This window comes from Rhamphochromis longiceps, linkage group LG3 (genome assembly GCF_057381845.1).
Source record: "Rhamphochromis longiceps isolate RC_006_pf linkage group LG3, R_longiceps_female_GT1.1, whole genome shotgun sequence".
Taxonomy (NCBI): Eukaryota; Metazoa; Chordata; class Actinopteri; order Cichliformes; family Cichlidae; genus Rhamphochromis; species Rhamphochromis longiceps.
In genome coordinates this window covers 33,885,567-33,913,381 of record NC_140559.1, presented here as the reverse complement: position 1 = coordinate 33,913,381, position 27,815 = coordinate 33,885,567, and the positions used below count along the sequence as shown (strand labels likewise).

The 27,815-nt window shown below is 39.5% G+C and overlaps 1 protein-coding gene across 7 annotated transcripts in view; it reads left to right on the top strand.

The window, feature by feature from the left end:
• Positions 1 to 27,815, top strand: part of dysf (dysferlin, limb girdle muscular dystrophy 2B (autosomal recessive)) — a 104,936-nt gene that overhangs the window by 9,996 nt on the left and 67,125 nt on the right. For 4 of the 7 annotated variants that reach the window (XM_085395048.1, XM_085395058.1, XM_085395020.1 and 1 more), the window contains exons 2-30: positions 5,364 to 5,419; positions 6,378 to 6,469; positions 8,820 to 8,925; positions 11,954 to 12,077; positions 12,733 to 12,989; positions 13,073 to 13,201; positions 13,289 to 13,351; positions 13,481 to 13,531; positions 13,669 to 13,699; positions 14,882 to 14,997; positions 15,142 to 15,268; positions 15,356 to 15,459; positions 15,596 to 15,664; positions 15,756 to 15,799; positions 16,151 to 16,233; positions 19,103 to 19,135; positions 19,391 to 19,506; positions 19,894 to 20,007; positions 20,103 to 20,280; positions 21,159 to 21,283; positions 21,521 to 21,627; positions 22,087 to 22,282; positions 22,639 to 22,785; positions 22,891 to 23,022; positions 23,115 to 23,281; positions 25,146 to 25,260; positions 25,336 to 25,441; positions 25,522 to 25,664; positions 26,808 to 26,981. In XM_085395048.1, the coding sequence (XP_085251174.1) occupies positions 5,364 to 5,419; positions 6,378 to 6,469; positions 8,820 to 8,925; positions 11,954 to 12,077; positions 12,733 to 12,989; positions 13,073 to 13,201; positions 13,289 to 13,351; positions 13,481 to 13,531; positions 13,669 to 13,699; positions 14,882 to 14,997; positions 15,142 to 15,268; positions 15,356 to 15,459; positions 15,596 to 15,664; positions 15,756 to 15,799; positions 16,151 to 16,233; positions 19,103 to 19,135; positions 19,391 to 19,506; positions 19,894 to 20,007; positions 20,103 to 20,280; positions 21,159 to 21,283; positions 21,521 to 21,627; positions 22,087 to 22,282; positions 22,639 to 22,785; positions 22,891 to 23,022; positions 23,115 to 23,281; positions 25,146 to 25,260; positions 25,336 to 25,441; positions 25,522 to 25,664; positions 26,808 to 26,981 (3,305 nt within the window). The remainder of the gene's footprint in view (positions 1 to 5,363; positions 5,420 to 6,377; positions 6,470 to 8,819; positions 8,926 to 11,953; positions 12,078 to 12,732; positions 12,990 to 13,072; positions 13,202 to 13,288; positions 13,352 to 13,480; positions 13,532 to 13,668; positions 13,700 to 14,881; positions 14,998 to 15,141; positions 15,269 to 15,355; positions 15,460 to 15,595; positions 15,665 to 15,755; positions 15,800 to 16,150; positions 16,234 to 19,102; positions 19,136 to 19,390; positions 19,507 to 19,893; positions 20,008 to 20,102; positions 20,281 to 21,158; positions 21,284 to 21,520; positions 21,628 to 22,086; positions 22,283 to 22,638; positions 22,786 to 22,890; positions 23,023 to 23,114; positions 23,282 to 25,145; positions 25,261 to 25,335; positions 25,442 to 25,521; positions 25,665 to 26,807; positions 26,982 to 27,815) is intronic. The other 3 variants (XM_085395038.1, XM_085395075.1, XM_085395067.1) reach the window with 1 other exon arrangement.

Here is a 27,815-nt window from a genome sequence, read left to right as displayed (position 1 = left end):
TCAGCTGAGATTGAAAAAGTTACTTGGATGAGTGACAAAACGTTTCTCCCACTGAAAGCGCTACGTCCAGATAAACAGAGTCCACTTTTGGACACTATAAGTTGCGTGAAATCACCTTTTATTATTTATTCAGGACTTAAAGCCAGAACTGCAGCCTCCAGTCTAGACTTTGGTGTCTTAAAATCAGAAAAATGCCTAGGACACAACAAAGTAAACCAACAAAGTTTTGGATTGTCATGTCATGATTCTGTTGGTTTTTGCCATGATTTCAATATTGGATAAATGCAGAAGCTCAAAGATTCCCAGTTTATAGAGAGGGAGATGTTGCAACACCTAAAAAGATGGAGAAAACAAACAAAATAAATCTTCTTCTACTCTTGTACCAGCGCTAGATTTCTTTCTGGTTGGCGACACCTATTGTTCAGTAGAATACTGCAGCATGTGGGACACGCCCTCTTCTCCATTATTCATGGTGACAGGGCTGTGGTGATGTCACAATCAGCGACAATAAATGAGCTCTTAGCTACTTTGCCTCAGCGGCATTCCTGTTTTCCGATCTGATTTTCGTGTAGGCCTACTTTCCACGACTCAGTATCTGACTCCTTTATGAAGAGCGCTCTGCTTTCTACTTCCTGCCTTTGTCCTAACAGTTTTCTCGTGCCATCACACAAATACTTGTATCGTCGTCTTACCTCAATCTATTGCTAATTTTAAATTGAGTGCACAGATCAACAGCCCACTTTTAACAAAGACTAGTGTAAGTCTCTTTCACGGTTTAATAAGCGACGTGCCAGCAGATGTTTTTCCTATTTTGTTTACTCATGCATATCTCACTCTCCTCATACACTCTTAAATTAAGTGAATTTGGTGCAGTGACTCTGCATCTTTCCTTTTCCAGCAGAGCCACACACCTTAAGCATCAAAAATGAATGATATAATCCATTTATATACTTAAAAAAGCATGGAAAATAAATGAGTTGGTGGCTTTTTTCCCCCAAAAAACTGTGTTCCAATAACTTGAAGAATTTAGAGTTCGAAAGAAAAATGACAGAAAAATTGAAAGAGAATTTCCTCCCCTCAAGAACACAGATACCATGTCCATTTTTTAGAAATCAGAGATGTTAGTTGAGCAACTGTTATATGAACTGACTAATCTCAACGGATCCAGAGGGAGGGATATGCATTTTCTGCATTTAATGTATTCAAAACGGTTTGTGGAAATGTATCCCAGAGTTTCCAGAGCAATTCTGGCCTATAATAGTGACCAATACAATAGACATTTTCATGGAAACTCTTTCTGCACAAGGTTATGGTGAGTACTAATGCACAGACAGATGACTGTTTTTTTTCCTACGCTGTGTTTGTGAGCAATGAGTCTATGGGTGCTGTGATTAAATCTGGCAGCGTGTGCTGGTGTTTGTGTCCTAAAGGCAGGATTTCCGGCCAAAGTGTTGTTATTGTCAGTGAGTGTTGTTCTCAATCAAAACAGAAATAAAAGCTGGCAGCACTGTACTATTTATAATGTGGATCCCCCATGTGGGTCAGACTCAGCTGCTGGTACTGTTCTCAATTACTCCACACAGACACTCCTTAACCAAACAGGAGGCAACAATACTAAACCCTTAACACTTCAAGTCTACAAACTGTGACATAGTCTCTATTTCCAAAGTCACTTCTTGAAAATAATTAAAACATAGTAACATTTACACATAAATTGTATATTGTTCAGTTTCATATTACTGCTTTAAATTGTCAGTATCAGTCATCAAAGTATCATTGGCTAAAATACAGAACCATGAGTTACTCCTAAGGAATGAATGAGAGACACTGTAAAAGTGCTCAAGCAGAGTGCAAACGCACACAATAAGAACCTAGAAAACACATCAAATACGTAAACTGAGATATTTCATTATTTCTAATCTCTCCAAATATTATTGGTCCAAATATATCAGGCTCTGAAAACTACATGGGTGATTGGTTGTTCATGTGACCATAACTCCTTAAACTTTGAGCTGACTTTAAAAATTCATGTCCACACACACAGTGAAGGTCTAAATCTAGGTTTCCTATACGTGTCTGAAAACCCAGAGGGCTGCACTATTCTATTCTCAGTTCATAATAGAAATGTGCCAAGCTGAACCGGGAAGTTAATACTGTGCCACTTCCTCTCTGCAGGTTCCAGACTGTGGCACCAGCACTTGGGAGATTTCTAGAGTTGACACGCACAACACATACACATTCACTCATGAATCAAATGTAACCTCTCAACCTTTCTGTGGAAGGGTGGAGATGTTTTTTTGTTTTGTTTTTTTAATATCCCACAAGAACGGAGGCACTCTTACGTAGGTAATTTGTGTGTGTGTGTGTGTGTGCACTTGCTTGGGTGTGTATAGTTGAATTAATGGTTTTATTGCTCTCTGTTTGTGTTTGTGTTCTCAAACTTGGTGATCGCTGTAGGGAAAACAGGAAGGCAAACAACTTTTGTGTGTGTGTGTGTGTGTGTGTGTGTGTGTGTGTGTGTGTGTGTGTGTGCATACTGGGAATACATGTATTAAAAATATTAATTGTACTCCAGTTGAAGCCAAAGATATGTGACCAATGACCTTTGGTTTCCAAAAGGGTCTGGAAATTTTTAGACAACCAGACTTGCATGTTTAGAGCGCTAAAAAAAAAGTGTCCACGCAGAAAGAAATTCGCAGAAACGTGGCGACTAGAGACCAGAGAAATTCAACGACATCAGTGACTTCAATCTAATATGCTATCAGGACAATGTGAAGTGGGAAGGTTCCAAATACAGACCGTATGTATAGACGACTGACATAAGTACTGTGACATCACCCACTGGCTTCTGAAGTTCTGTTTTGAAGCCTCGAGATGACTGCTTCCACCCGAACCATGTTGGAAAAGCTAAGATGAGACAAAGAAGTGTCGATCTGACTGTAAAAGCCAACACTCATTGGCTAATGACTCGTGATTGACAAGTCATAAGCGAGCATGTGGTTTTATAACACAGATAATACTATTTTATAACATTGTATGACCAAGACTGATAAAACAGTACCTCATTTTTTATTTAATATAACCCCTAATAAATGACTGAACCCTTCAACTCAGCAGTTTGTCTATGAGATTCAATTCAATATTATTTATTTCATGAAAAATCACAACAACAAAATCACAACAAAAATCAATGCAAAGGCCCTACAATTTTAGAGAGAAACCCCAACTATCAAACCGCCTATGAGCAAGCACTTGGTGACAGTGGAAAAGAAAAACTCCCTTTTAATAGGAAGAAATTTCGGCATAACCTGGCTCAGGGAGGGGCCACCATCTGCTCAAACCATTTGGGGGTGAGGGGAAAAGATGTGATGTTATTTTCCCATGAACTGCTATAGGACAACAAGTCTTTGTTCAACTACAGTTATCACCATAGTGTGGCAGGTTTTTAGGCACAACTGCATTGACTTAATTTTTTTGACCTGGAAGTTATGTCCACGTTTGATACTCCCTGTGGTTCTAAGAAAAACTTGTGTCAACTTTGAGTTGGATGATATGGCAGGGTGATGAATCCAGAAGGTTACCAAGGCAAGCTGAGCCTAGAATGTTGTTGGTGACCAAACCTAAGCAACAAAATGATGTGCAATGAAAAAATAGCTTCCTGTGTGGACACCCTTTTACTTTCATTTTTAGTGTCTCCTATCCTCTTTTTACATTTTTCTGATTCTCTTTTTTGCACATTTTATGCACCAGTTGTTTAAGTTATTCATTCAGCGTTTTTTATTTACTCATGGTTAAAAATCTGTAATTATTCATATTTGACTTTTGTAACCCCCTGACCTTTCTTGTTTTATTTGCACTTGCCTTTAAAATACATCATAATGTAAAAAGCATGTCTGTAAAAGCTCCTCAAGAATAACTTAAGTAATTTTTAAAATAATCTAATCTAATGGGATTATCAGATAAACAACTGCAGTCAATACATGCAAAACTACCGTCATTTGTATCAGCTTCAGCTGTCCTTGGTGACATTTACCAGGAATTAGCATGTCATGGAAATGAAAAGGTAACTTCAAAGATGAAGACAATAGCCATTGACTCTGTTTCCTTTTATCTGGAAGCACCAGTTTAGTCTCTGTCTCAATCAATTCCTGTTTTACCAAAAATAATTGGAAACTGTGATAACTGCCCCCCTGTGTGATAACTCACATTTTCACATATTTGTACACATATTGTTTCATAAGTGGCCTTCAGTATTTGAGTACCTATTCTGGCAGGGTATTAACCTGTCTCACCTCTCACTTCTGGTTAAAGCTGCCCGACAGCGGGCAGGAAATCAGAGCTCCGAACTTCATGTTACAGGAAGCCATGGAAAGATAACACACATATACAAATAAACCTATTGTGTGTCAGTAGTTATTTTAGAGCAGAATATTTATACCACTGTTTATGTGCGAACTTGTTTCTATAGTGCACCTTTTGGAGGAATTACAATAAAATGTATGTCAGTAATCCTCACACAAAATGAGCTGACTAGAATTGATATACTTATATTATTTAATCTTTACAACAACTTAAAATACAGATAATAAAAATTACATAGTAAGTTCAATCTCTGCAATAGTCTTAATTTTGTTTACCAAAAATAGTATATATTTCAACTTTAAACTCTGACTTTAGCAGTTTTTTATGGAGAAGGGTAATTTATTCCAAAGTTTTAAGGTGCAATGTGTAAAGTTTTTTTTTTTGTTCTTATGTTTTAATATTCAGAATAACTTCATGTCTTTGATTAGCATAACCATGAACGAGGGTAACAAAAGTTTCATGTGATGGAGCAGTTCTTCTTATCATTATACAGGTACATGAGTGGTAAAGATAAACAATCCACCCTTACTGGAACATTTAACGATTTTATTCTACACATTTCATTAAAATGTTTGTCAGTGTGGATGGTGTAGGATAGATAGGGGTGACTGCATAGACTTTTCTGAAGGCCTTTACTGAGTTATTATTATGCTTATTCAAAGTTGGAGTAGATCAGGACACATTTTCTTTTCTATTGTTAAAAATATTTTTTTCCACTAATCTGATTTTTAAAATTTGTTTTTTAAGATGGCTATGCTCATAAATGTTGGTCAAAACTTTACTTTGTAAGTAAAGTTTGCACTATTAGTTGAGCTAATAGCAGAGCAAATATATGTGACACACAGGTTTCTAACTTAAGTTGTTGGTTACTGCAAAAAGGAGACTTTCAGGTTTTCCGAGATGGCGTTAAAAATTATTTTTCTCATTTCTGACACAACTTAAGGTCAATATCTGTATTGACAAACAAACATTACATTTTCCATTTTCTATATCTGTTTCAGGGTCCAAGAAGAAGACAAAGGTCATCAAAAACAATCCTAACCCTGTGTGGAATGAGGTAAGTCCTCCATTAAGCCACAAATTCATCAACCCATCATCCGTTAAAGTTCCTAAGTGTGTGATAATGCAATGTCAAATATTAAGTATATTTTAATTATTAATGTGAGAACAAGTTATAACCTAATTTAAAAGTAAGACATTGCTTGGTAAAGAACTCAAAGTGGAAAATGCAGGATGAGTCCTCCTCTTGCATACAGTCCTGGAGTCCTCATCAAAGTGAAGCATCCATAGATTCATATAGAAACTCAAAATACAGACAAAAATAACTGAAAACAAAAAAAGATCTAGTAAAGATATAAAGATAATGTTTTATTTGTTAGAATGGCAGCAGCCTTGCAATTTAGGTAAGTCTGTTGTTATGGTACATTAATCTACCATTGGGTCCTAACAATGCTAGTTTTGACTGCTTCTTTATTCATATCTGGTTGCAACATCAGGCCGCTCAAAGTGAGTAAAATAATTTGCTACCTGAAAGTTAGATCTGACTTGGAAATTTATAATAATTAACATAACTGCTTAAGATAGAAATTTGCTGTATGTAGTCAGCAATTTGCAATTAACGTGAAAGTTAGCATTAGCTAACGTTAGTCAGAAAAAAACCCTGTTTGATTTTACTTACACAAGCCTGTATGAATGATGTTTTGGGAATTGAAATCAACCCTGAATTGGCTTTCCCCTGGGTTAGCTTACCACCTATCTAGCATACCCTAAAAACACATTCAGTGCATTTAGTAAGTTTGCAACATTACGAGCTGGTGAAATTGTGACAACATCTCTGTATGAGCAAAATAACCAGACAAAAAAATTATTTGCAATTTGCAAGTACTTCACAAATATAATGCAATAAAGGTGCAGTAAGGATATTACAAAATATCATAATTAAAATGTTCTGCCTATAAGATCCCATTTTCACTCTTTTTTTTAAAAAAAACATTTCTTTCCTTTGTGTCCGTCAGGGTTTTGAGTGGGATCTGAAGGGGATTCCTCTGGACTCTGGAGCTGAGATTCACTGTGTTGTTAAAGATCATGAGAAAATGGGGAGAAACAGGTACTCTGTGCTATGCTAATTATATGCATTCAGATGTGGCATCAAAACACTGAAGAAATATACAAAATGACCCTGAAAAAACTTCTTTAAGTAGTTTTCCTTTTATAGGCAGGCAAGTGTCTCAGATGGTGACAGATCCTATCATTAGAGATTTCCAAAAAAAAGAGGCATAATTGTTTTAAACAAGAAAAATAGATCAAACCCATAAATACAACTGAAGAGTAAAAGGGAAAGGTCTGTTTTAAACTCCAAACGGGCTATATTTACTTTTAATCTCTCATCACTGGCAGCTGTTTGTAAATCATTTTAAACCTTGTGCTGGCCAACAGACAGATAAAGAGACGATATGTACAAATCACCCCTGGGATAATACATTTAGGATTGTCATACTATGTTTGACTAGATGGAGCTGCACATTGTCACAGTAGAGATGTGGCCAGAGGACCCCTCAGTGGGTTATTTTTGGATTACTTCACTCGATCAAGATGTCACACCAGTCAGTTCTTTCGGAAGGGAAGGGGCAGGAACCAAAGAATCAGGTCTTCCCCTCATTGTGGTATTTATTCTGCCAAATTCCCACCCATTCACTCTCTGTTGTGCTGAAAGATGAATGGATCCATAAATCAGCCACTCAAATTACAGTGGAACTTGACTGTGTCTCAGCTCTCAGCATAAATCCATTATCGTTGGACTAAGTATTTGTTTTCTAAGGAGCTTCAAGAAAAGCGATTGGTCGTCTTTAAGTTTCCTGAAGACGTTTCACCTGTCATCTGAGAAGCTTCTTCAGTTACCCACTACTGATCATGTGCCTCACCACATGAGCCAAAGTGTGAAAAAAGGCATGGGTCATGAGTTTTCCAATGAAACCATTGTGAGACCTTGGTACACCCTATCATGTGACTTATTGAGATCACCTAAAGCAAGATGGGATTGGGGGTTGAGGCACCTGTGGAAGGGATCTCAAAACCGCGTTGTAGGTGGCAGACCACCTCCTCTAATCAAAGATGGTCATTCACAGTGTGGATAGATAGCCTCTTGAGGGACAACTCCCACTAGAGTTTAAATGCCATTTGATTTTAGAACTGAAGGAGTTTCTCAGATGAGACATGAAACATCTTCAAGAAACTTAAAGAAGTTTTTTGTTTCATAACTGGATAGAGTACCATGACCTGGATGACTGAGAACTTACACAGCATTTTTTGTTGTCGGTGATTTTCTGTTCACCTGGACTTAATGTGTGAAGTACAAATTTGTCATTTTGGGGTGTATTTGCTTTTCCATGTTCCTTTGATCTCTCTAGGCGTTACAACTTTACTTGACAATGTTGTACAGTAACAAAAATAACCACCAAGGTTGGGGAATAAATGTTGTAAGATGTCAGAAAATGACTGTGAATGGGGAAACAGGGAAACTAAGAGTTTATCAGAGACTAGGCACAGGTGCAACACCGTTAGGGTCATGTGGTAAGAGCTGTAATTCAGTCCTTGAAGTCTATAACAGATGGATATCACCAAATACTGGGTTTCCTTCTTTGAGAGGCTTTGCCAGATAATGCATCTCATTATTGGAGACTTTGGCAATGGCATGCATGCCTCCTCAAGAGTGTTCGTGCTTTGGCCAGATGTTGGGAAGAGGTTTTTTTGTTTTGTTTTTTTAACAAAGGAATGAATTTTGGGATCATCAGCTTTTCTTGGTTGTTGCTGAGCTGGTTAGTGCATTCCTAATTTTTAAGAATTTACCAGTCCTAAAGTTTTCTCTCTCTTTCTGATATGTTTATTTGATTTTTTCAGCCCAATGGTGGCTGACATATTAGGATGATCTGATATCGTCGTGTTGGTGTTGTTCCTGGAACAACATTTACAACATTGCAAGTGACCAATCACATTGTTGTGACGTTATTCTTTGGCGCGCCAAGCCATTCGTGCATTTATGAAATTCCAATGTTGCAAGGACAATATCAGTTCTGCTTAGCGTTTATTAAAGGGTTAGGGTTAGGGTCCGGGTCCGTTGATCGGCGGACAGAGGCGGTTTCTCGCAGCTTAAGTACAGTTTTTTGTTTTACCGGTTTTTCCCGAAGTCGCAAAAGTATGATGTCACAACATTCTGATTGGTCACTTGCAATGTTGATCCTGGAACAACATTTACTATGTTGATCTGGGAACAACACCAACACGACTATATCAGATCATGCGACATATTAATGTTGTCATTTCTTTGATTCTCATACTGGGACTTCCAGGGAAAATGTACTTGGGATCAACTCCAGCTGTGTCTTTAAAGATGTTATTTTGTAAATAACACAGTTGTTTTTAAGATCCATCTCTGTGTTTCTGGTGTGTGTCTCTTTCAGGTTTCTGGGGGAGTGTCGGCTAGGTCTTAGAGATGTGCTCAACTCTCCCAATTTCGCCGCCACCTTCACCGTCTCCTTGCTGGACACTAAGAGGAACAACACAGGGGTGAGCACACGGAATTGCACTGACTGATTAATCTGCAGCCTAATTGCGTCACAAGTCGATTATAAATGACTCAAAGTTTCCTCTTTTGAGCTTAAAATAAAGTGAGCAACATTTCTGAATCATAGTTGATTTGTTATTTCCTTCTTTGGGATCCTTAATAAAAAAAGAAGAATCAGAAACACAAAAATGTCTCTCCACAACAAATAAAATGAACTATAAATAACTGCAATTGATTTTATTAGATGGGTTTTTTGCTAATCTGCTGACTAAGGCTGATCAGGGCTGTAATGTCAAGAAAAATGGTCGACAGGTGGTTAGTGGGTGGGTCTTGGACTTGATGAGGCACTGATGTGTTCATGTGCTGCTGGGGAAATCCAACATGGATTTTCCATTTATATTTCTTGTACTTTTTTGTTGGAAAATATGAACTCATGAGTTCAAAATTAGGCAAAGGTCTTGCTGGAAGCAAGAGATGTTCTTTATGTTTTTCATCTTTTTCCGTTTGTTCCAAGTGTGTGAGCACTACTATTTATCTTATATCAGCAAGGTTATGTCAAATTTAATTAACTCTAGTAAGCACTGGTACCACACTGCAAGAAAGTCCTAGCTTGCATGTTCTCTCCGTTCTGCATGTATTCTCTGAGGGTCCTTATGGCAGCCGGGATATTGTATTCTAGGTGTTTTTTTTTTTTTTGTTTTTTTTTTTATTGTCATTGAAAAGACACCTAGAATACAGTATCTATTACTGACTAGTATTACTGGAGCCTTTTTCTTTTTTAAAATAAAAAAAAAAAACACTTCTAATGATGAGAAACCTTCAGCAGCTGATGGTTATTCAGTGATGAAATGCTTGATTTTCTTTTTCCTCTAATTATACAACATTGCTCTATGGAGACCCACATTGACATAATACAGGTGTAGCCTAGAAAACCAGTCATCACAGCTACTGGTCTAACCCAACACCAACTAAAATAAAATTGTTCAGTAGTTTTAGTTTCCAAAAAAGCTCAAACTCAAATTGGTCTTTAAGAAGAAGATGCAGAAGTATAAGATCTGGGCACGCACACACATGCACGCACACACCTTGGCAGCCAAACCTATAGCAGCAAATGAAACACTGTTCTCTTCCCCATCCTTGCTTCCTGAAGCCAAAACAAAGTCTTCCTGTCACTGTCAGACTGGACCTGATTGATGCCACATACATGTGCGCACACCCACACACACACTGTATGCTATGTACAATGTGTGATTTATCAGGTTTTTTCTTCATTAGTCATAGAAAGCAAACTCTGTTACAAACAAAAATAAAACTAATATTGTTTCTTCAAAGATTTCTTGATGCATCTGCCCTTACAACTGTTTGCTTCCACAAACAAAATCTTACACAGATTCAGTGAGATAGAGCCAAGAAATCAAGAAAAACATGTCAAGATATTCACATTCTTAACATCTACTCCATAGAAACTGTAGTCTGACCAGAGTTGGACACGCCGAGTCTGATGAGTTTGTTTACAGAAACATAACAGCTTATCACTTAAGCTGCTTTTTCCTGTTGAAGGAAACAGTAGAAGCCACCCCTGCTACCACAGGGTAACTCATCTTGATTACAGTGTGCAGGAAACAGGTCTTTTCTGGTGGTGGTGAGGTTAAATGCCACTTTGAGTTTGGGTAGAGAACCATAAGTGAAGAATGGTGGGCTCGTCCAGGATTTAAACCAGGGACAAATTGCACTTTAAACTTGAACCAGACCAGTGAAACGGTTCTTTCTGCCAGTGTGCAGAAGTTTAACTACATATTTAATCCCTGAGATATCTTATATACAAAAGTGAAGTACTATTTCAACTGAAGGAAAGTCAGCACAACTCTTTGAGCTTAAACTAAACTACAGAAATCTATAATTGAATTACTTTGGTGAAATACAAATGGCTACAGGGGAGGTCTTCATCAGTAGGAAAAGTTGTAGCTTATACAAATAAACTATACAATTACACAATTAAAAGTCCAAATATTATGTTCTCCTTTGCATTTTCCGAAAGCGATCCAGTGTCCCAGACTGGAATCTTTGCCAGGCCAAGTCATGTTTGACACCCCTGCCCTAGACCAATGAGCCACATGTTTTATGCATAATTTGTGCTGAGGTGTATGATGAAGTGAAATTCTCTAAGTTTAATTATCCCAACTTGTAGGGCACAAAAAACCCCAAAACAAATAAAACTGCTAAAAAGTGCTAAAAAAATAATTGCAGTTCCTCAAAAGGCCTGTAGAGGCACTAAATAGAAGTCACGACTTCCTGTCTTAAAAGCTTAAACTTAACAGCATTAATCACAGCCTGGTTTAAATAACTGTTTTGGCCTCGTTGGATAGTTTCCACCACCAAAACAACTGAACACAGAGTGAAATGGTTTTATAACTCAGTCTTGCATCAGTTTTAGTAAATCTGAAGGTAGGGTGGCAAACTCTGTCTCTAAGCCTAACCCGGATGATACAGATGAATAGCATGGGTAGCATAAAGGCCACTGCAGTTAAGTTACTTATTAAGTGCCATCCGCTGACCTGCTCTTCCATCATCTTTTACTGTACTTCTCCAGAGACGTATACAAGTGTCCTATGCATTCACTTCCTCTTTGCCTTCTTATGTATGATTAGTTCCAGCTGAGTGTGCACCTGTTCGCCATCCTCTCGTTATCCTGCCTGTGTATTTAAGTCCTCAGTCCTCAGGCCACAACAACAAATGGTCCTCTGTTTGTTGTTGTGGCCCCCCACATTTGCTGTGTGTTCTTGCATAAGCACCATGTTCTCTAGCCATGTCATGAAATGTTGAGTGCAAGATTTTTAGTTCTAGTTTATCTTTTCTTTGTTTTCTTTCAGCATTCATATACCTAGTTTTAGTTTGTGTACTCCAGCAATAAAGCTGCCACCTTTAGTTAAGCATTTTGTCTCCAAGCCCTGCGTTTGGGTCCTACATTCTGCCTGCCACACAGCCAAACATGACAGATCTTCTACAAGTTGTGTTTTCTGCCTCCCATAGGCCACGCTGACCCTGCAAGTTTCCTACCTTCCTCCTCCGGGATCGGCTCCGATGTTTCAGTCTCCTCCCCAGCTGGACCCTCAGCCTCATAACAATCCCAGTGTGGAGCTGGACACGGTCACAAGTAACCTCAGCGTGTCATATAGTGAAACAATAATTGCAGTGGTGTGAAAAAGTGTTTACCCCTTTCGAGATGCTGTGTTACTTTTACAGCAGATGTAATGACACACATACACACATTGTGGTCAGCTGACCACTCCTGGGGGGGTCACCACTGTTTCAAGTTTTCTCCATTTGTGGGTAATGTCTCTCACTGTGGTTCACTTGAGTCCCAAAGCTATAGAAATGCTTTGTAACCTTTTCCAGACTGAGCGATCTCAATTACTTTGTTTCCCATTTGTTCCTGAATTACCTTGTGTTGTGGCTCCATGTCTGGCTTTTCGTCTACACCACTTTGTCAGGCAGGTCCTATTTAAGTGATATCATCAATCACATTTTCACACAGGTTTTTTCCTCCTTTAATAATAAACACCTTCATTTAGAAACTGAACTGCATTTTGTATTTACTTATTATCTTTATCAAATATTTAAACTTATCTGATGATCTGACACATTTATGTGTAAAACAAAAACATACAAAGACACTGGAAGAGTGCAAACACTTTTTCACACCACTGTATGTTTTTTTTCCCCTTCTTCTGTTTCCATTTGCCCAACCCAGTGTCTCCATTTTGTTAGTTTACCCCAAGATTTATTTCCTGGGACTACTTTCTGTGCAGTGATCTCTCTGGATACTTTGGGCGAGGAGGATACAGAGAGTATGATGATGCTTGAGCCCACAGAGGACCAGGGAGCAGATGATGGACGCTCCATGGTGATAATTGGTCCTCAGGGGCCCCCGGGCCAGGAATCCCCCACCGCCCAGACGCCCAAGCGTTCACCGCCATCCTACCACACCCAAGGAGGGCTGAGGAAGAGGAGGAGAGGAGCCAGCAGTCAGCCCAAACAGCTACCCAACAAACCACAGGATCTACAGGTTAGTTACAATACTTAAAAAAGACACATTAAAGGAATACTTACACTCCATACATGTTGCTGTCCACACGTGTCCTCTTCCAGATTCGTGTGCGGGTCATTGAGGGACGACAGTTGCCGGGCATCAACATTAAACCTGTTGTTAAGATAGCAGTTGCCGGGCAGTCCAAGAGGACCCGAATCAGAAAGGGGAACAACCCAGTCTTTGATGAGGTGAGTAAATGTTTTTGCTGCTTTTTATTCTAACTTTACATGTTACTTTTTACTCAAACTTCAACTTGCATTTATTTCCCTCCACAGACTTTCTTCCTGAACTTCTTCGAGACACCCTCAGACTTGTTTGACGAACCCATTTTCATCACTGTGAGTGTGACGTTTTTCTCTCTTTTTTTAAAAAATTTGTTTACCTTGAATAAATCCAGCATGTGGGAGAAATTCAACACTATCAGCGTTTCTTATTTTTATCAGAGTTATAATCGTTCTCTTTTTCAGGTATGTGACTCTCGTTCGCTTAGAACTGACGCCGTGATAGGTGAATTCAAGGTAAGAGCTTTAACTTGAGTCTATGATTTCTATGAATATTGGACTGCGGTGTACTGTGATAAATTAGGAGGGGGGGCACGTGTGCTTTGGAAATTAGAAGAACTCAAACATCTGTCTCTGTGTTCTGTTTTCCACAGATGGATGTGGGCACCATCTACAATGAGCACAGTGAGTATATGGTTGTTTGATTTAAACATTTTTAGGTGTATTTGCTTGAAAAAGTTTAAACAAAGATCTAAATGCTAAACTGTAAATTATGTCAGATTGATCAGTCTGATGACATTTTTCATTTACTTAGCTTTTAGCCATTTAGTCAGGCAGCTAGCATTCTCACCTCACCTCACAGCAAAAGGGTTCCTGGGCTTATTCCCTGACTTTTTCCCTTGTGTTAGCTGGGAAAGGCTCCAGCATCCCTATGACCCTGATTTGGATACGTGGTTATGAAAAAGGATGAGTGAAGAGCTGTTCTCACACATTGGCACTGCTGCTGTTCTACACAGCAACCTGGCAAATGAAAACTTGACAAATGTTAAAACGGTCTTTAACCTGCCAGGTCCAAAGACTTTGTGATGTCAGATTGAGTCAGGGTGCAAATGCAGTTAACTGTCCAGTGTATTCAACACTAGCAAGTCAGAGTCTTGTGTGCTGCCTACTGCCTGTGTCCATTTAGCTAAACCACATTAGTATTTCCAGGTATGAAAATGTTTCTGAACCATTAGATGATGCCACCCACCGGTTTTCTGAACCACTTTTTGAACCCTCTGTGGTAATTGTTTTTGCTGCTGCCACTTTGTTTTTTGGACCAGAAATAATGATATCTGGATAAGAAGTTGGAGTGCGAAGTTATCAGCTAAAGCTAGCAAGCTTGGATGGACAGCTGTATTCATAGACCTCACAAGCTGTAACATCTCACTTTAAAGGGTCCAGCAAACATTTATACAAGTGTTAAGAGAACAAAAAGCAAAACAAAACATATTTGAATGTATTATCATTGACTGTCAGGGCAGTCAAAATTAAAATATTTGAAGATATATTCATATCAGTGATACTGATGTGTTAAAATCCATTAAGTCTGTCAAACAATGATGCTTACAGCTAAATAGGAATCCAGGGTGATGATTGTATATAATATTTAGAAAATCAAGATCACTTTTTGGTCCATGCCAATCAGAAAGCTAAGGTTTTTTGTCACATGCTCCATGGGTTGCAGCTTGGTGTCATTATGTCTGGCTTTGTGTGAGAAAGGATAACTGTGAAAAGTTTCTCCTGACGTGTGTCAAAGCTGCTTTTGTTTATCCTGAATTTACAAGCTTCTGGCTTTAAACCTCTCTCTTCCTCCCCTCTTTTCAGGGCACTGCTTCTTGAGGAAGTGGCTTCTGCTTTGTGACCCTGACGACCTCTCTGCTGGGGTCAAAGGCTACCTGAAGGTCAGCTTGTTTGTCTTAGCAGCTGGAGATGAGCCACCGGTGAGTTTCATACTCTTTTACAAAATAGTCCTAGAAGGCTATGAGGTCAATCAAGTAACATGAGTTGTTCTATTTTTACATGGTTGTGCTTTTCTGTGCAACTCATTATCACAAGTGAGTATTTGTACTTTAATGTGATTGCAGGCTGATAAACGTGAGTGTGTGGAGGATAAAGAGGATATAGAATCAAACCTGTTGAGGCCTGCAGGTCTGTCTTTGAGAGGAGCCTCGTTCAACCTGAGGATCTTCAGAGCTGAAGACCTGCCACAGAGTGAGTCTCTGTTGTTATTCTATGCACATTTGATAAGCTTGAAAAAAAAAATGTATAAAGATTCCTAATATGCTTCTCTGTCTGAAGTGGACGATGCCTTCATGGATGGGATGAGGCAGATTCTTGGCTTTGATAGCAACAGGAAGAATCTGGTGGATCCTCTGGTGGAGATTCACTTTGCTGGCAAAACGGTGCATATGACTCTATAGAAGTTAATTACATTGATAAAATGATTGTTAGTCAACAACCAAATAAAATAAAACTGGAAAGCAAATACGTTTTTAGTTAATAAAAACAAATGTGGATTGTCTTGTTTTTCGTTGTCAGATTTGCACTAAGACTTTGGAAAAGAATGCCAATCCACAGTGGAACCAGCGCCTGGCCATGCCAGTCAGAGTAAGAAATAAAGACAGACTATTCTTGTGCCAAGAAGTTGTATTTTCATTGTCACTAGAAAGTACATGTTTTTTTTCTTTCTTCTTCCCAGTTTCCTTCCATGTGTGAGAAGATGAGGATCAGAATTCTGGACTGGTGATTTTCAGCTAAAATCTCCCTTTCTCACATTTGTTCATCAAACTTTGCATCATTATCAATATTATTTTGACCTCTTTAAAAGATGGGACTGTTGTGGAGACCCACACCAAAAAATAGGGGTGGGCAGTTAATTTCCCACATGAGGAATTGGGACTGTTGTGCAGTGCCACACCAATAAGCTGAACTCAGTTGTGCTCAGTACTAACTTTATCTCTTTATAAGTCCTAGTATTTCATGTAGAAATAGAAACATTAATTATCCCACCACGCCCTAGTGTATAAGATACATTTTGACCTATGTCATTTTGACCTATGCGCTTTGCATCCTTCTATGGCTTTCTCATTTTAGGGATAGAGCCAGTCACAACGACGTTATCGGCACCACCCACCTCTGTATGTCCAAGATCTCCGCCCCCGGAGGAGAGATAGATGGTGAGTAACAAGTTGCAACCAGTCTGAACTAGACTCTACCAGATCAGATTAGGCTGGTTCAGGCTGGATTTAAACTGCACCAAAGTGTTGAAACTTGCCTGGTTTGATTACTGACATCCAGTGATAATCACACTGTTTGAAGCGTTTAACATCACATTCAGCTCTGCCTGAAAGCAGTTAGCATTAGCTTAGGGAAAATGCCCAACCTGTTTTAGAGATATTTTCAGCGAGGTTTCAGCTGATCATACAGGTCAAAATAAGGTTTTTGTCAACTTTAACTTCAACTTTATTCTTGAGCCACAAAACTATAAAAACCTTAGTTCTGTTTTCTATTTATATAAATATGTGTAATTTGACCGGTTTAAACATGAGTGAAACAGCACTGTCTACACTGACAGCCTGCAGCCTGCTTCATTTTGTTTCATGGATTATCTTTGTGCTAGTTATTACCAAACAGACCTGCAGTGGTTGCTGCGGTAAAGTTTCTGGGCAGGTGTATGACAGACTACAGTGAAGTTCTACACCCTACAGGGTAAAAGTGAACACAGTACTATAGATCAAACACTGAGCTTTATTCGGTTTATTTTTTTTTAACACGTCAGCTCAGGAAATGACCCAGTTTGATCGGTGTGGTTGATACTCCCTGCAAACACTTAAGTTATTAACTTAGTACCCTCAGGAGCTGCAGCCTGAATCAGTAGATGCATCTGTTAGACTTTAAACAACTTCTGCCACGGTGTGTGTGTTGTTACACCATTTGCTCACACGTTTACTTGAACAATTAGACGTGATAACTGTTTGTCTCAGGTGCTGCTGTCTGTGTTCACAACAGACTTTTCCACTCTCTCTGATGAAATTTTTGCTAACCTTGTTGACTGTGTGCTTCGACAGCAGTTCTACTGGATAAGTTGTTTTTGAATAAGCAAAACCATCCTTACAAGTGGTGCATATTATAGGATTTCCCTTCCCACTTTGTTGTGCACACAACACAATCAGTATTACTGACACTTTTAAAACTGAGATTTTGACTGTGTTGAAGGAATGCCTTCAAGTGTGTGCAGCTTTGAAATACACCACTTTAACTGAATGCATCACTTTATAGTTTATGGCTTTGCTAGTGTGTTAGTTTTCACCAGGATCTCATAAACATGTCTTTACTGTTGTGGTGACTTCCAAATGTGCACATCTCAGTTAATGTCTTTGTTTTAGCGTTTGAAAACTTGAAGTGTAAAGTTTTGAAACACAGAATGAACCCGTGGTTTGTGCATAAAATGCATGGATGTTTCTTCAGTGGCATGCATGAAGACTAACTCGGTAATGTTTGTGTGGGAAACACTGACACTGCTTGAGTTTTCAGTCTTTGATGCCCCCAGCTGCAAAAAAAGAGAAGGGTGCATGAGCTTTGGTCACTGTCAAAAGTCAAAGTCAACTTTATTGTCAGTTCTGCCACATGTACAGGACATACAGAGAATAGAAACTACGTTACTCTCAATCCCTAGATAAAATAGCAAATGAAATACCACTGCTTGTGGTAAATGTAATTTCTTCTTTGTCTGGAATACGTGAATAATAATGAGCCATTTTAACCAGACCATGATAAGGAAACACCAGAAAAGTAATAGAACATTCCTCACCAACCGGCCTCAATCAGTCCGACTCCCACCTCTCCCCTCCACTGTCACTCAGCATCGGATCACCCCAGGGCTGCGTTCTCAGTCCCCTACTATACGCCTTGTACACATGTGACTGTACACCAACCCACCCAACAAACGTCATCGTCAAGTATGATGATTACACCACTGTTGGTTGGGCTCATCTCTAAAGGAGATGAGACAGTGTACAGAGCAGAGGTAGAGAACTTGTCCTGCTGGGACTGTATGCTTCTCTGAGCCATGGTCTGAGTAACCTTCATCACTCAGGCCACTCACATACAGACTTTATACTCAGATCAAGTATTTTTGCACTACTTCCAAGCACTTTGCAACATGTTCTCTAAAGTGTTTTATATACATTTCTTTTGTCTTGTGTATATATCCCCATATATATTTCTCATCTTTGCTATTAATTCCTGCAGTCTACCATTTATATTTATTATTTAATGTGGCGCACCCACAATTTCATTGTACATGTACATTGACAATAAAGGGCTATTATGTTCTATTCTATTTTATTCTATTGTATCAGTGCAGTAAGCTGTGTCACTGTGCCAGAAGTATTGCAGTACTCAAGAAAACTCTGTTGTATTCTATGGTGCTGCAAAAAAGACCCTTTTTCATCCACTACATCCCTCATTACACCTGGTTTGAAAAAACAAAACAAGTTGGCAAGAGTAAAAATGTTTAACTTTAGGCTTCGAAAGAGGACTTAACGATCCATGGTGGCTGTGTACATCTTTAATAACCACCCATGGTTAAAAGTGATTCACTCACCTTCATGTTTTTCATCAGCTCTTTTCCTCCTTTCTTTAACTTTTGTTGCCAATAACTGTGAGTGATTTCCTGTTTCATGTTGTAAGGCCATCAACCAGATTTCCCTCCAAATCTGACTCACACATAGTGTTGATGCTGCTTCTGGCAGCAAGGGTCTAACTTTATCAGCATTGTTTATGTGGTAAAAATAACAATAATCAGGGACAAAAATATTTAATCTTTCATAGACTTTCTAAAGTTTTTCTAAAAGTATTTTATATTAAGTACCTTTTTCTGCCATTACTCGGTTGCCCACCTTGTTTAAAGTCATGTACTTCAAACAAGCTAAGCTGAAGTGTTTTGCATGTCGTGTTTGGGCTTTGAGTTTGAGTGGCGTTCAAAACACATCTGTTTCCTCTTGTTCTGTGATTCTGAACCATCCTTCCTTTCTACGCATTCAGATGACTTGACTCCACGGAGCGTCCACTCTGGCAGTACGTCCACCATCCTCTCTGTACTGTAACGCTTTTGTGTGCAAGAGTTGGGCAGTCATTTGCACTGTCTCACTTCACTGTTGTGATGTTCTCTTCTCTAAACTCAAATCTCCTTCAATCATGGTTAAATTTTGGAGAAATCTAGAAAATATCTAATCACTGCAATTGTATTTAATCATACCTGCTTGATTCTAATCATAGTTCTGCATCTTAACCCCTCCATAATAAAACATTATGTCCTTTTTGTCCCCACAGTGGATGACAGTCTTGGTTTCCTGCCAACATTTGGTCCATGTTTTGTAAACCTATACGGCAGCCCCAGAGAGTTCACCGCCTTCAATGACCCCCATGAGGCTCTTAACTTGGGAAAAGTAACCTATTTATCTTTGTTAATGCGTTCATGATCTCCATGGCTAGTTTCAAGTCCTTTTGAATTCAATATCATGTTCATTTTGTAAACTATGGACCCATTTGGAGCACAAAAAGGAGAATTAGGCAGAGAATTAGCCTGCTTTTGTGCAGGCCCAGTCTGTATCAGATGAGCACACAGTGTCCTTTGGTTTTAAAATATCAAGATGTTGTTGGATCAGAACATTCAGCTCAAGGCTTCATTAGGAATGGTATCACATGTTTTACAGTACAGTACAGGCTGTGGAGGTGTATTTGTTTAAAGGTTATCCATGGTTATCTACACAGACTGGGTTTGTAATGACAAACTGTGACAGTGCCAGCGTCTGTCCCTTTTTTCTGTCCGTCAGGGGGAGGGCGTGGCATACCGAGGCCGGGTTTTACTGGAACTTACCACGAAACTGGTGGACAAGCCGGAGCAAAAAACTGAAGACATACCCTCAGATGATCTTTTGGTGGTGGAGGTGAGAGATTAGGACCTGATTCCAGATAGAAAGATAGATGGATAATTAGACAGATACACTGATCCCTCTTTTCCCCGCCCCTCGCCATCATGCAGAAGTTTCTCAGGAAGAGGAAGTTCTCGCTCTTCGTTGCATTTTACTCGGCCACGCTCCTCCAGGACGTCGACGACGCCATCCAGTTTGAAGTCAGCATCGGCAACTACGGCAACAAGTTCGACTACACCTGCCTTCCTCTGGCCTCCACTACTCAGTTTAGCAGGGCAGTGTTTGACGGTGAGTCAGAGGTCAAAGGTCAGGCTGGAACCGGTGTGACATTCAGAAGGATAATATTCAAAATATAACTTTATGTACTAATATAAGAAAATTTAAACATTTTCAAGATCCCGACGTGTCAAAAAATGGTTGCCACTACAGACACGTACTAAAGCCTGTGGTGATGCACTTGGCACCCCAGTGTAGTTGGCGTACGTTAACAGTTTTTGCCATCCAGACGAGTGTAGTCAACTTCTCATTTGAAACTTTGTTTTCCTCAGTTTTCACTTGCTGGCTAGGTATAGCCATGAAAAACATCAATGCTAAACATATTACACTTACCCCGTGTGTATAAATATGACGCCTTTGCAATCTTCCATATGAGACAGATTAAGATGCCAATACACACCTTATGTTTATCTGTGAGATACCAACAACTCAGAGTATTTGACACTCAGGGAACTAAAAAGGACTGAAATCTTGAGCTGTTGGGTAGTTTATGTCTGCTGTACACCTAAATGTGTGTGCAGAAAAGCAAGAGAAATGTTCAAATGTAACAAAGTGGTACACTTGAGCAGTAAATGAGTGAAAATAATAATAACAATTACGCATAAATAAATGATATACAGCATATGTAGTGAACAAAGAACTATGTTTCAGGTAGTATGTATTAGTTCTCAAATCATAAAGTCAAATATAGTTTACAGAGGATGATTGGTGTTCAATGATCAGAATCAGATTTCGATGGATCTGCAGTTCAGATGATTAAAAATGTGTATTTTTATAACGCAGATAAATTTCATGCAGATTGTGATTTAAAAACTATGATTTAATTGTTTTTACAGCACTGTCTCTATTCTTGCTGCCTATGTAAATGTGTGTGTGTGCATATGTTTCAGGTTGCCACTATTACTACCTCCCATGGGGAAATGTTAAGCCGGTGGTTGTTCTCTCTTCTGAGTGGGAGGACATCAAGCCAAGGATCGAGGCTCTCAACATGTTGCTGGCCATCACAGACAGGCTGGTGTGTGCCCGAATGTGTCTTCATCTGTACTTGTTACAACTAAAACGAGTTGAAGATTTAAATACTTTATTTTTTATGCAAATATTTAAACATGAAAATAATAGTTGTTTTATGTTATTTTTATCTAAAATTACATTAAAAAAAATCAGTGTTAATAATTTAACTCAAAGCTCCCTGGAGTCGGTTGTTAAATTTGTATGCTGAGCTTTAACTGAGTGAACGGGTTTGTCTGTCCAGGAGGCGAACCTGCAGAGGGTGCAGCTGGCAGTAAAGGCTGGCGGTGATCTGGAGGAGGTGGAGCTCAGAGTGGTGGAGTTGTTGGACCAGCTTATCAGTGACTGCAGGTAAACTCAGTGTTATTTAAACTTATTGTGATCCACTTATTCCCGAGTGTTCATATGTGCTTCATTGCAGGGAGGGAAATCCAGGGAAGTTTTTATTTGTTAATGTGTCATTAAGACTTTGCTGGAAAAAATAGTTAAATTCCTTTAACGACAGATTTTTGCTGGTTAAATTATAGAGTAATTAAAATGATCTCTATCCAGGGAACTGACTCAGTTTAAGTGAGTTCATGTAGCTGCATCAGCCTCAATACATAATATTGAGCTAAGCAGCAATCATCTCTGGAGCATTAAAAGTACATTAATTGTTTTTAGTGACAATAATCTTTGTTCTTTGTTTTAAAAAAAGATATTTATCAACCAGCACGTGCTGCACACATCATTAGCCCCGTGACTTCTCACTGGTGAACTCTTCATTTTCTGCCATGTTTGCTTCCCGTCTTTTTTGCTCTCTTTTCCCAGTGATGAGCTGCCCTCACTCGATCAGTGGCAGTGTGCAACGCCTCTGGATCGCTCGCTGAGGCACGTTCGTACCCTCCACCTGCAGCAGATCGCCGCGGCGGCGCTGGCTCTCAAACACGGCCCGGAGACTGAGCTCTCCACGATGCTGGAGCAGGCTGAGGACTGGGCCAACAGGCTGAGGACCATGACTGAAGAGGTGCGTTTAAATAAACTGCTACAGTTTGAGTCAGAAGCTCTTGATATCTGGTGGGTGAAAGTGAGCACAGGAAATAAAAATAAATAAATTGAGTCATTTTTAAGCAAACGTCATATAAGTTTTCCCTTTTCTTGGTCTTCCTATAATGAATTCAAGTATTAATTTTAAATGTTATTCAAGGTGATGAGCTTTGAAAAAAAACAAGCTGACCAACCATTTCCTCTCTGAAAGTTTATCTGGCCTAGAGATGGATGCATAGACACATTCCATAAACTATTATTCATTTAAATTATCCTTTAATGAGAAAACTCGTTACCACTAATTTCTCTCTCTCTTCCTTTACGTCAATCTTCCAGCCCCAGAACAGCCTTCCAGACATCGTGATATGGATGTTGCAGGGTGACCGCAGGGTAGCGTACCACCGCATCCCAGCACACACCGTCATCTTCTCCCAGCAGCACTGTGGGAAACACTGCGGTCAGCTGCAGACTGTCTTTCTTAAGGTGCACACTCACAGTCGAGTAACATCAGAGGACATTACACCTCTTACGTTAATCAGCTTCTTGACACAAAGTGTGACTCACCGTTTGTATGTGTTTGCTGTGCAGTGTCCACAGGGCAGTGGAGGAGAAGCCAAACTTCCCGGTCAGTTGAGGGTTAAAGTTTGGTTTGGATTGGCTGCTGATGTCAAACACTTCAATGAATATGCTGAAGGAAAACTGTCTGTCTTTGCCGAGGCGGTAAGAAGTCGACAGAACTAGAATGAAGTCTCAAAAAGAAGTCTTTAAATATTACCAATGATCCCAGCCTGCCTCTTTCTCTCTGTCTGTAGTATGAGAACCAGACACGGCTCGCCCTGGTGGGCAGCTGGGGAACTACAGGTTTAACCTACCCCAAGTATAGCGACATCACCGGGAGAGTTAAATTGCCCAAAGAGAGTTTCAAACCCTCGCCCGGCTGGTCCTGGGCTGGAGACTGGTACATCAGCCCCGAGAGGACGTGAGTCTGTTCCTTTAACCTTTCGCACTCTCATTATTCTGTGATTAACAGTTTCAAACTCTGGGCTTTGTTGTGTGCTGAAGCTGTTGGAAAGAACATGGGAATTTTGTGGCTTTAACTGATTTTTTTAGAGGCACATTTTTAGGTTTAATTTATCCACTAAGATTAACATATTTGCTCCAGATATCAACAAATGGACAGGCTGGAACCCATCAGTCAGTTTTATACATTAAGATGGAGACACTTATACATGTTAGGAAATATATATATTTACAACACTTATGGATTTAGTCTGTGGATTTACTTATTTTCACAGGTGCAGCCCTGAACTTTTCTAGACATTATAATATATAAACGGACTGAACCAGACTATTTCCTGGTGTATGCTACACGTGTGAAAGGAAAGCTATGGCAAATATCTTGATGTGATTCTTTCCAAAATTTTCAGAGGCTCTCTTGTGAAATTTATATAATTATCTTGAATCGAAGCAGGGTCAAAAGTGTTCATACGGACTCAAATATACGTACAGTTGCCTAAATCTTTGATTAAGTGGCGCTAAAGGTTCTGGCTGAAGGTCTTAACCTGACAACTTCAAGGTCTATTAAATCACGGTTGGTGATTGAGTGGCAACTGGTAGTTTCTCTTGTCAGCATAGAAAGGATTTGTTTGACAGCACTTACTGGATTGACTGATACTTGAAACGATAAGAAAGTCCGAGCAACTCGGATCAAATAAGGAGAACTCTAGATTCCACAAGTTTGGAAGGTCTGTTTCCATTTCTTAACAGCTACAGATTAATAGACTGTCATTTCAAACAATTCAACACAAGTTAATCAGATGTATAATGACTTTGCTAAGGTCTGGAAGAAGACCCTAACTGTCACAATCAGATGAAAGGAAATTTGTTAGGATGTTTGGGAACAACCCAGAAACGACCAAGGCTCAAGCCTGCCATGAACTGAAAACTTCTGAAACACCAGCATCTCTGTCCACAGTGAAGTGAACTTTAAAATCAACACTTTCAAGCTCAACCTGAAATTTGCAGCTGCCCACATGGACAAGCTTAAATACCTCAAGGAGAAAGGTTTTATGATGAGACGAGACAAAAATTGAGCTATTTGGCCACAATGATAAGAGGGATATTGGAGGATTAGAACATTGCATCAGTTGTCAAGCATGGTGGTGGTGCATCATGCTCTGTGGCTGTTTTGCTTCCAGCGGTACTGCTACATTGCACAAAGTGGGTGGAATAATGAAGGGAGAGGACTACCTCCAAATTCTTCAACTTCACCTCAAATCAACAGTTTGTTGGTTGAAACGTGAACACAGTTGGATGTTCCAACAAACCAGTGATCACAAACATGCTTCAAAGCTGCGTCTGGAATGGATGAAGCAATCTCATGTTAAGCTTCTGGAATTGCCGTCCCCATAGCCTGACCTCAACCCTATTGAATATTTTTGGAGTTAGCTTAAAAGTTGGGTCCATGTCAGGAAAGCAACCAGTTTAAATGAACTCTACAGTTACTGCCAAGAAAAGTATCCAAATATTCAACCAGAATTGTGCCAGAAGCTTGTTGACGGCTAACAAAAACATCTGGTTGTGCTAATGAACATTTAACTAAATATTAGAGTGTGTGGGGGGTAAATCTGTATACTTTTGACCATGTGTAGATTAGAGAAATCCAAAATTAGAAGTCCAAAATTACCCCAACATTCATGCCTCCGATGATGGATGTAAGCTTCTGACCACAACTGTAGTTGTTTAGCAGTGAGTTAAATGTGGCAAATGAAAATATTTAAACATGAAGGTCATTTGTAAATGAATGTGTATGTATCTGTTGCTTTGTGCTGTTAATACTTCAGACTCCTGTTTGATGTGGATGCCGGTCACATGACCTTCACAGAGGAAGTGTTTGAAAACCAGATGAGGCTACCAGGTGGCCAGTGGATCGGCATGCAGGAAGGATACACGGATGTGGTATGTATAAGTGCTTATGTAACATATTTTGGCTTCAGTCATCGCAGTAAATCTAAGCAAGTGTGTCTTTGTCAGAACGGGGAGAAAGCGGTGCCAAAGGACGAGATTGAGTGTCCACCAGGTTGGGTATGGGAGGAGGTGGAGTGGAGTGAGGATCTCAACAGGGCTGTGGATGATCAAGGTACACACAGGCACACAATAATACCACTTTCAACAATAGAGAGTAAATTAAAACTAATAAGTCCTTTTCTGTGTGTTCAGGCTGGGAGTACGGCATCACCATTCCCCCAGACCGGCGTCCCAAGTCGTGGGTGCCGGCAGAGAAGATGTACCACACCAACCGACGAAGACGATGGATACGGATGAGGCGACGAGACCAGCAGAAGATGGATGCTCTGAGAAAGGTAGCAGAAGAGAAGGAAATGAGTTTGAACAAAATATACTTCATTCACTGTTTTTTCTGACATATTAAATATCGGCGCTTCAACAAAGCCAAAAGCAGGACAAATGAGTCTGCAATGAACAAAGCGGTGACACTTTATAACAAGGGCATGATAAATACAGTTTCAATGTGTGTATTTGCATAACTTCGGGTGTTTTCAGGAAAAGAGATGCAAAATATACTGTAAGCAGTTTTAAGTTCAGCGTAATTTTATGGTAACTTTGCAACAAACCCAACACAATTTCTCCGTCTGACATCAGAAATAAACTGCCCATCGGAGCGTGGGCTGTATTATGTTGATGTACATGATGATGTTCTATTATTCACTCTGAGTCGTGGGCCATATTCTGAAGCATTACCAGCTAATTTTGAGGTGTTGCATGAATGATTGTCAAATAATCCCATAAATAATACATATTGGTCTCTGGAATTCTTATTTCCTATTTCTTCATGCTGCATATTGTAAATTCCTCAAGTGTTTTTTTTTCTTGTTTTCTAGGAAGAAATTAAGAAGAAATTATGTTCTTTACTTTTCTCACTCTGGGATTATGATACATTCTGTAACACAGAAGATATCCTACTTTACATCCCATTCTTTTTAGGTCACGGATCCGTGTATCCCCATCATGTCTGCCCATCCTAAGAAATCCGGTGATGTGAAGAAGGCAACCATGATAATAGTCAGAGGAACATTAAAGTCTTAAAGTTTCCATCAGTTTGATGGCTTATTTTATTCCACACACTGTATGTTTTATTTTATTTTATTTTTTTTGTTTATCTTTTGAGAAGATATATTTGACCAAAATATCATGTCAGTAAGGATTTGCTGGCCTGATTTGATGTATAAAGAAAGGAGCTGATGAAGACAAGTGAAAAAATGATGTTAGTCAAAAATGTGGATTAATAGTTTTTCCTAAATTGAATTTTAAAATAAAAATGTAATTACAAAATTAAGTCATGAACAGCTGAAGTTCCCCATAGTAACCACTAGATGGTGGCCAAGCTCCACAAATGAATTTAGGAAAGTTTGCTTTGAGCGTCTCTTCTGCCCTCATGTTTTTATTTTTGGGGAAAAGCTGATTTAAGTTTATGTTCGTGTTCACAGCAGCGTCCAGACGAGGCGGAGAGGGAGGGCTGGGAGTACGCCTCGCTTTTTGGCTGGAGGTTCCACCTCAAGCCCAGGAAGACGGACAGCTTCAGGAGGCGCAGGTGGAGGCGCCGCATGGAGCCGCTGGAGAAGACAGGACCGGCAGCCATCTTTGCCCTTGAGTGTTCTCTGGTGAGGAAGTGCCCCAAATTATGTAGACACCTAAACAATATATAACCCAGGTGTTTTGATTTCACATGTTCAAAACTGCTAATCCTCCTCTGAAAAGTCCTACCCTGAATTTTTGATGGCTGCCTGCAGGCATGTGTTGTTTACCACCACAGGAACTATCAGCTGATTTTTGGATGGTCTCACCTGTAGGAATTCTTTCAGGATTTTTCTCATAGGAAAAATGAAGTGTCTGGACTAAGTTCTCCTGAAAACATTTGATTGGTTAAACTCTTTAAGGTCAACCACATAGTGCCATTTTTAAGAAACAAAGACAACGTCACACAGACCAAATGAAGAACAGTAGAAACAGACTGATGAGGCGCAGGCTGAGACCTGAAGTGAGCTAGAAAGAAAAAACAAAGTGGCTATCACCCAGACCTGGAGAGCCAATACAGAATGAGAACTCAACAGGGTCAGAAACAGAAAAAAAAGGTAAATACTCGCATAAGACTGGAAATCCAGGGGTCAAACCTCCAGTCTCCTGATTAGCACATGACCTGCTCCACCTCCTGCTGCAAAATCAAATTCATCCAGTCCAAATTCTGGGTAATTTATCCCTTAATTGGCCTGGCTTTGTGCTTTATCACTGGTATTTGGCGACATACTTGAAGATGGGCTTAAGTGGACAAAATCATCAAAAATGGTACAGATAAAATAAAATAAAGTGATTTGACCTGTCATTATTTGTGCAGTAAAAGTAACACAGTCTTTTATTTTGAAGGCCACACAGAAAGAAAGTGCTTGTAAAAGGTTTTGTTTCTGTTCTGCTCCTCTCCTCCGACCCTTCCTCCACAG